At 52.7% G+C, this 9,116-nt stretch overlaps 1 protein-coding gene across 1 annotated transcript; it reads left to right on the top strand.

The window, feature by feature from the left end:
• The first annotated feature begins 423 nt into the window (after nt 1-423).
• Nucleotides 424-2,550, top strand: SOWAHD (sosondowah ankyrin repeat domain family member D). The gene is made up of 2 exons (XM_046673731.1): nt 424-742; nt 945-2,550. Exons 1-2 carry the CDS (start codon nt 578-580, stop codon nt 1,977-1,979), a joined length of 1,200 nt encoding a protein of 399 aa, XP_046529687.1. The 5' UTR covers nt 424-577; the 3' UTR covers nt 1,980-2,550.
• Nucleotides 2,551-9,116: the final 6,566 nt, after the last annotated feature.

The raw sequence follows: 9,116 nt of genomic DNA, 5'->3' as shown, positions 1-9,116 counted from the left end.
AAAAAAAAAAAAAAAAAAAAGGTACAATATCGTCCTCTTAAAAAGCCCTGAAGCTCTGAATTCTCTCCCTCAGGGAGACAGCTGGGACGCATCTCTGAAGAGTGCAGGGTGTTCCCTTGGCCGCTGACTCCGATTCACCTGTAGCTGCCTCTCGGAGCCAACCTGGGAGAGGTTAAAGAGGAGAGAAGAGGGCGGAGCCGCGGGAAGTCGGGGGTTACCCTTCCCGTTCCCTAGAAGAGCTCCTGCCTGGACCCTCGTCTCGGGTTTCTCTGCAGTAGCCCCGGGCAACTCCGGGTGCTGCGGGGAGGGTCAAGGCCACACAAAGGGCAGGGCAGGCGAGCCTGAGTCACATGGGGCAGCCAGGCCGTGTAGGTGAATGAGAGGCGCGGGACAAAGGCGGCTTGGGGACAAAGTACAGGGAGACTCCTGAGGAGATAAGAGGGAAGGGCGAAGGAAGGGGGCGGGGAGCGAGCGCCCCGGAGCTCAAGGATCGCGCTCCCCGAGCCTTGGCTGGAAGCCGAGCTCAGCCCACCGGAGAGGGGGCGCCCTAGAGCCTCCTTAGCCAGCAGCTGCGGAGATGCTGAGAAGCCGGCTGCAGGGGCGGCGGGGCTGCTCCGGGCGGCGCTCGGGGCCACTGGCAGTCCGCCCCCGCCCCATCGGGGCCCGCGCCGTGCGGGAGGCGGGGCTGCCCTGCTCACCTGGCCGTTTGGGGCGGGGCCGCCGGCGACCCGGGGCAGCGGAGGTGGCGGCCGTACCCGGGGCGCGGGAGAGGGGCTTGCCGTGGGGACTTGGCCCTCCACGGTCCCCCCCCCCCCCCCGCCCCCCCCCCCACTCCTGCGCGGGGCCCTCCCTCGGCTCTCTCGCTCACTCCCTCCCTCTCCTCCCCTCCTTTGCTCCCTCCCTCCAAACCCCATTGCTCAAGCCGCTTCCTTCCCCAACGGCAGCGCCAGTTCCTCTCCCGGTGGGGCCCGGGAAGGGCAGCGAACGCTAGACCCTGGAACCGCCGCGGCGGCAGCTGCAGGACCATGGCCGAGCCCCGAGAGGCCGCGAACCCGGCGCCCAAGGCCTCCCTGGCACCGACCGCGCTGAGCCTGCGGAGCGCCCCGCAGCCCCGCCCCTCGAAAGTGGTCACCGGCAGCCTGGGCAGGTACCGGGGCCACGCCGCCGCCGCCGCTTCCCGGGAGCCCCTCTTCCACGGTTCGCTTATGCTCTCGGGCTCGGGGCGCCGGCGGGGAGCGCTGCGGGAGCTACTGGGGCTGCAGGGGGCGGCTCCCGCCGGGTGGCTGTCGGAGGAGCGCCCAGAAGAGCAGGCCCCCGGCGGGTCGAGCGGACCGGGCGGCAGCGGGCTGTGCCTGGAGCCCCGGGAGCACGCGTGGATACTGGCAGCCGCCGAGGGCCGCTTTGAGGCGCTGCAGGAGCTGCTGGAAGCCGAGCCGGGGCTTCTGCTGCGCGGCGACCCGATCACGGGCTACACGGTGCTGCACTGGCTGGCCAAGCATGGGCGCCACGAGGAGCTCATCCTGGTGCACGACTTCGCCCAGCGCCAGGGGCTGCGGCTCGACGTGAGCGTCCCGGGGAGCGGCGGCCTCACGCCCCTGCACCTGGCAGCCCTGCAGGGCCATGACATGGTCATCAAGGTGCTGGTGGGCGCCTTGGGGGCTGACCCCACGCGTCGCGACCACAGCGGCCACCGGCCCTGTCACTACCTGCGGCCCGACGCGCCCCAGAGCCTGCGGGAGCTGTCGGGGGCCGAGGACTGGGAGACGGCGGGCGGCAGCGAGCGGATCAACGCCAACAACAATAGCAGCGGCGGCGCCGCGTGGACGCTGCGACGGACCCCGAGCGCGGTGGGCGCAGCGGCCGTGGAGACGACAGCGAGAACCGCGGCGGCGCCCGGCAAGAAGGACTCGACGGGCAGCCGCATGGCGCAAATTCATGGCCTTCTCCGCCACGTGTTCCCCTTTTTCCAGGACCGCTGAGGACGACGGAGACTAGAGGCTGCGGAGGGAGCGCGACGCGGTGGCGAGGCCTCGGTCCTGGGTTGTCCCGGGTCCCACCGAAGAGGCGGCGCCTCGGACGCGACTCTGACCACCGCCCAGTGCGCTGGGCCCGCAAGCAGCAGAGCACCTCGGGGTCTGTCTCAGGTACCTGTCCCAGGTCTCTTGCGGCCGCTGGCCAGGAGACCCGGGGAGCAAGGCACCCCTAACCGTGGGAGAGCAACGACCAAGCTGTCCCGGCCCCGAATCCCAAAGCTACAGGACTAAAGGAGTTAGGAGCAGGAGTGTGGTCCTGCTTGCGAGAGGGAAAGTTAAGCTTCCAGTTGCCGTTTCTGGGCAGGTGGAAGCTCTGGGTTTATTAGGAAACCCTTGCTAGAAGAGTGAGTTAAGACTGTGACCCACTGATGGAGAGGAAGCGCCCAACTGCAGGCTTGACTTGGCTACTAACGGGTCACTTTGTGCTGGCAGAGTCAGCCCCTGGCAACCTGCTTCAGAGACTACCAGGCCTTTCTGGTACATTTTCTAATGTATCACGGATGACTTAAGTTTATTAAAGTGGAATATGTTTTCCTTTTACATGACAAAGCTGTCCTTTGAGTGACTTTTTTTTTTCGTTAACCACGGAGGGGGAAGCTTCTAGGTCTGCAGGGAAGAGGTCACCAACCCATGACCACGAGCTAGTGATCCAGGACAGGCTCTTGACCTCATTCTCAGAGCAAATGGCCCAGCTGTGTACTGAAGGAGCTCCTTTCACGGTGGGCTCTGAGTAGAGAGACACAGTTGATATGTCTCCCAGGCTTTTCCGCATCTAGGTGGGGCCTCCAGCACAAGTCTCATCCTGGAGGAGTTGTTGGTAGGGGTAGAGGGGAGGTAAAGGGGGAAAGTCTCGCCATGTACATTTCTGATATTTTGTGGTAAGTCAGTCATGTAACTTACCTTGACTTCTGCCCTCCAATGAGACACACCCACCGGCACTTTTCTCCAATATAGGGCTTTAACCATCAGCATCGTTTTTTAAATTACATTTAATATATAGATTATAGTTTAGAAAATTGTTGCCATTCAGAAATAGTGTGAATTGAGTAGAATACAGAAGGATTGACGGGAGCTGAAAGGAGGGAAAAGCAGTCGGTGGGTAGAGATCCATGCCACCCTAGAGAACAGTGCATTTTAAAAATAGCACTGGAGGGGCTGGCCCCGTGGCTAAGTGGTTAAGTTCGCGCGCTCCGCTTCAGTGGCCCAGGGTTTCATCAGTTCGGATCCTGGGCGCGGACATGGCACCGCTGGTCAGACCATGCTGAGGTGGCGTCCCACATGCCACAACCAGAGGTACTCACAACTAGAATAAACAACTATGTAAGGGGGGGGCTTCGAGGAGAAGAAGAAAAAAAACATTGGCAACAGATGTTAGCTCAGGTGACAATCTTTAAGGAAAAAAAAATAGCACTGTATCCCTGGAGGCTTGGGTAACCCTTACAATGGACTGTTGGGTCCCCAGCCCGCCCATCCCGGTTCTTGAACACCAGGGAGAAACGGAGTCACCACAGAACACAGGTATCCCAGAAATGCCGCCCTGAGCCCATCTATCTGGGTTTCTATCTCTGCCTGCTGGGCCTGTTTGCCCTCTTATCTGTTCTGTGCTCAAAACGTTCCCACCTTCCCTTAAATAACCCATTTGATTCTTCTCATCCATGAAATGGTCCAAACCATTCCTATTGATGTTTGCAGCCTGTCGCATGTCCCTAGGAACTACACCTTAAACATGTTTACACAGTGTAATGTAGCATTTCCTTTTTCTTCTAAATGAACTTGTTTGATGCTCAAAGAGGGGAAGGTGAGCAGTTCCTGGCATCGGCATCTGGCATAACCCCCCTCAAACCTCTGTGCCCATTTTATAGATGCAAATTGGCTAACTGATGCAGAACAGTGGTTTCTGCTCCGCAACCTCCCCCTTGATAGCTGCCAAGGTGGGTTGGGCTTGGTGAAGGCTGGCAGGCAGGGCCTTCCTGCCACATGGCTGGGTCTGCGGGCTTCTGGCTAGGAGGGAAGATCGGCGTGTGCCTTTGCCCAGCATTCAGAGGACACTCGTAACAGTAGTCCCCTCGTCATAGGACAAGTGTGAACCTAAGTATCTTAACTATTAGCAGATTTGGGGACCTGAGACAAGCATCTGCCCTGGTCTTTCCGAAATGAAAACCAAGTCAGCTGGAAGATTTGAAAGCGGCTTTCTATAGTTTCTCCTGTAGTCAGCTATTCTTCCCCACAGATTTTTCTCATCATGTGATATTGCCTAGCCTACCTCCTCCATGTAAAATTGAGGTTTGGCTGCAGGGGACAAACTCCCATGCTGAAAACTCTTCATGCCTAACATCAAGCCATTGGCATTTCTGGTATGCTTTTCGAGGCAAGACTGGTATGCTTACCCCAAGAGAAAGAACAAATTCCCTGAGAAACTTCTTTCCAGGGGAGCAAAATGGAGTTAAGCAGCGATGCAAATCTCCATTCTAGTGGGACGTGCGGGCGAAGAAAGGAAACAGAAGCAGGGCTATGACAGGTAAGCATGGGGGTTGTGGGGAAGGGGTGCTGCACAGAGGGCGGGGCCTGACCCACGCCCAAAGGTGCAGAAAAGGCTTTCCGGGAGGAAGGTAATGCCTGATCTGAGGCTCAGGGGTGAGTGGGAGTTGGTCAGTGGAGAAGGGGGAGAGGCCACCTGGCAGAGCCACTGGAGTGTGTCTGGGGGAATACAGCAAGTACCAGGAAACGTAAGTCAGCCGGTTTGGCAGGAAGTCGGGAGCTGGGATGTAGTTAATGGCAAAGCTGGAGAAGTGGATGGGAGTCCAGATCACTAAGGGTCTCGTAGGTGGTGCTAAAAGAGAAACATAGATTTTTAACCTAAAGGTAGATGGGAGCCATAGAAGGTTTCTAAGCAGAGGAGTAACATGATGAGAGTTTAGAAAAATCACTCTACCAGTCACGTGGAGGATGGATGTGCCAGGGAAGATAACTTGGGGAAAATGCATCGCACATGCAAAGTATTTCTGGAGAGATGCTTCAGGAAGAGTCATGCTTCAGCTGAGAAGTTCAAAGACCCCCATGGAGGGCAGAGGCTGTCAAACTGCTTTTTTTCTTCTCCATTGCCTTTGCTCTAATGAAGCTTACCTCGAAGCCTCGTGTGTAAAACTGACAAATGCCGAGCTGCTCAGCTTGAAGCTGAGTTGGGACGCCCCCTCCCCACCCCCTGCCTCTAAGGCAGACAGTCACACTCAGTGGCCCCTGGAGCAAAATTCAAAACCACCGGTGCATGGCGAGTGCCCAGCCTAGCCCGGGTTCGAATGAATGATTAGTGACCTTGAGCGCATCACTCACCTCTCTGAGTTGCAGTTTCCTCATAAGTAAAACGGGAACAATACACTCTCCCTTGCAGGGAATCTGAGGATTCAAGATAGTATATATGCCACACCTAGCACGCTGCAGGACACACAGGAACTAGGAAATAGCTGTTGTCTGGAAGAACTGAAAGGTGCTCAGCAGGCTCTTGGGATGAAACTATTTTATCTTGTAGGGGAGAAAGACATGTCCTCTATCCGCTGTGGGTCCTTCTGGCTGGACAACGAATTAAATTCACATGAGACAGAATAACAGGAGAAAATTAAACAAAGCTTTATAACACGTATACATGGGAGAGGCTCAGGCAAACTGAGCAACTCACCAAAATGGCTGAAGTTCTCATCTTAAATACCATCCTCAGCTAAAGACAAAGGAGGATGTTGGGGGTGGGGGAGTCAGTTATGGGAGATGACCAGAAAAGCACAGTAAACAAGAGTAAGGTTACTATGCAGACTTGAGTCCTTGCCTTCCACACTGATGAGAGTTTCTAGAGATAAGGTCATCCCTCCTTCTTCCTGTACAGAGAGGGAGACACCTTTACAGATGGAGATTTCCTTTACAAATGTAAATGTCTCTTAACAAAGCATAAGTAAATTCTACTTTTCAGAGTTTCTTTCCTGTCTGCAGTTTTTAAAAGTAACCAGCCCAAAATAATCCTCATGCCAAAGAGACATATCTTGGGGTGGCCAATTCCAGTCCCCCACAATCTGCTATGGTAGTCCAGGAGGGATTTGGGGTTATCTGTATTATCCCATCTCTAAAATGTGTCCACATTGATGGAAGTGGTTTTCTGTCTGTGCCAGGTGAGTGGCTGTTCCTCAAAGGAGGTGTTGGTTCCTCTGCTGCTGGTCTCACAACCTACGTGCTTTCAATTTAGACAAAATTGTAACAAGCTGGCTTACCTTGTTCACAGAAATAAAAGCAGCGACTTAATAAGTAAGTGCCCACTGAATATAGAATAGGTTAGATATTGTTTCCAGATAAAGTCATAAACTAGAATCAGAGCTAAACCTGAAATCCTCTGAAGAGAATAAAAGCATCCAAGTCCCTCATCCTCTGACCCTGTTATCTATAGAAATGCCCCCCTCCCATCCCAGCCAACATCCCCTACATTCCACATCCAGCCTCTGTGTCTTCCCTCTTTCTGTTCATGAAGGAGCATGCCTGTCTCCTTTCAAGATGTAATTCACTGGGGCCGGCCTGGTGGTGCAGTGGTTAAGTGCGCATGTTCCACTTTGGCGGCCCGGGGTTCACCAGTTCAGATCCTGGGTGCAGACGTGGCACCATTTGGCGAGCCATGCAGTGGTAGGCGTCCCACATATAAAGTAGAGGAAGATGGGCATGGATGTTAGCTGAGGGCCAGTCTTCCTCAGCAAAAAGAGGAGGATTGGCAGCAGATGTTAGCTCAGGGCTGATCTTCCTAAAAAAAAAAAGGAATCTTGTGTTCTGCTGTTCAGATATTTAATAATAGAAGCTATTAATAAAGCATCTGACAACACAATAGAATTTGAAAAAAAAAAGAGGTAACTCAAGGGTTTATGAGCTTGTTTTAGAGAATAAAGGGAACGCCTTCAAGGATCACCAGATAACCAGCCCCTGGCTGCCACTGGTGCCCAGAAGTCAAATTGCCCAGGGGCTTATCAGGAGTGAAAGAAACACAGATTATCCCTTTGTTTCTCTGAAACTCCTCCTGCCACACCCCTTAGCTCTGTAAAACCCCCCTGCCTTCTTCTCTTGTTAAGGCGGATTTGAGAGAAACCAGGCTCCCACCTTCTGTCTTGGCCCATTCGAATAAACCTTTCTCCATCTCCAAGCACCTGCGTCTCAGTGTTTTGGCTTGCTGCCATGGGGCAGATGAGCTTGAGATTAGGAGATTAGGAGGTATCAAGGGCAGGGACCAAATCTGTTTTATTCACCACAGTATCCCTAGTTCCTGGTAGATGGAGGGTGCTCAATAAATAGGTATTGATTGGCAATGTAATCATAGATTTGACCTCAAAAGCACAAGAAACAAAAGAATAAATAGGTAAATTGGACTCTATCAAAATTAAAAACTTTTGGGCCTCAAAGGAAACTATCAAAATGTGGAAAGACAACCCACAGAATGGGAGAAAATATTTGCAAACATCTATCTCATACAGGTCTAGTATCCAGAATATATAAAGAACTTCTACAGCTCAACAACGAAGATATTAACAACCTAATTTCAAAATGGGCAAAGGACTTGAATAGACATTTCTCCAGGAAGAAGTGCAAATAGCCAACAAGTACACGAAAAGGTGCTCAATATCATTAGCTGTTAGGGAAGTGCAAGGTGAACCCAGAATGAGATACCACTTCATATCCACCAGGATGGCTATAATCAAAAAGTCAGATAATAACAAGCATTGGCAAGGATGTAGAGAAACTGGAATCCTCATACTCTGCTGGTAGGAATGTAAAATGGTGGAGTCACTTTGGAAAATAATCTGGCAGGTCCTCAAAAGTTAAACATTCAGGGGCTGGCCCCGTGGCCGAGCGGTTAAGTTCGTGCGCTCTGCTGCAGGCGGCCCAGTGTTTCGTTGGTTCAAATCCTGGGCGTGGACATGATACTGCTCATCAAACCACGCTGAGGCAGCGTCCCACATGCCACAACTAGAAGGACCCACAACAAAGAATATAGAACTATGTACTGGGGGGCTTTGGGGAGAAAAAGGAAAAAATAAAATCTTTAAAAAAAAAAAAGTTAAACATTCAGTTACCATATGTGATATTGTGATTGATAGTAAGAAATATATATTTGGTCTTCGACCCCATTCCTGGCACAGACCTCCTAAAGCCCTTGGAATTTTCTGTGATAAGTGCGATATCACAGGGCTCTAGAAATCCCTTAGGTAACCTAAGGATGGAGGCTGGTTGCCAGGGGAACCAACCATGTGATTGGAGGGTTGGAACTTTCAGTCCCACCGCCACCGACCTCCAGGGAGGGGAAAGGGGCTGGAGGTTGGATCACTTGCCAATGGCAAATGATTTAATCAATGGTGACTATGAAGACTCCATAAAACCTGGAAGATTAGGGTTCGGAGAGCTTCCGGGTTGGAGAACGCGTGGAGGTGCTGGGAGAGAGGCAGCTTGGAGAGGGTGTGGAAGCTCCTCGCCCTTTCCTCATGCCTTGCCCTGTGCACCTCTTCCATCTGGCTGTTCCTGAGTTATATCCTTTCATAATAAACTGGTAATCTAGTAAGTAGAATGTTTCTCCGAGTTCTTTGAGCCACTCTAGCAAATTAATTGAACAAGGAGGGGGTTGTAGGAAGCTCTGATTTATAGCCAGTCTGTCAGAAGTACAGCTAACAACCTGGATTTGTGACTGGTGTCTGAAACCCAAGGGGTGAAGTCTTTGGAACCTCTTATCTATAGCTGGTCAAGCACAGGAGACAACGTGGGCTTGTGACTGGCATTTGAAGTGGGGAGGAGGGCAGTCTTGTAGGACCAAGCCCTCAACCTGTGGAGTCCGATGCTATCTCTGGGTAGATGGTGTGAGAACTGAGTTAAATTGTAGGACACTCAGCTGGTGTGGGAGAATTGCTACTTGTTAGCGTGGGGACCACCCCCATACACATTGGAATTGGTACCAGAACCTATTTATCAAATGACCCAGAAGTCCCACTCCTGGGTATTTAGGTATCTACCCAAGAGAAATGAAAACATATGTCCACACAAAAATTTGTACATGAATGCTCATAGCAGCAGTAT

Source organism: Equus quagga, chromosome 10 (genome assembly GCF_021613505.1).
Source record: "Equus quagga isolate Etosha38 chromosome 10, UCLA_HA_Equagga_1.0, whole genome shotgun sequence".
In the NCBI taxonomy this organism is placed as follows: domain Eukaryota; kingdom Metazoa; phylum Chordata; class Mammalia; order Perissodactyla; family Equidae; genus Equus; species Equus quagga.
Note: the sequence above shows the minus strand (reverse complement) of the source record. Positions and strands in the feature narration are given on the sequence as shown.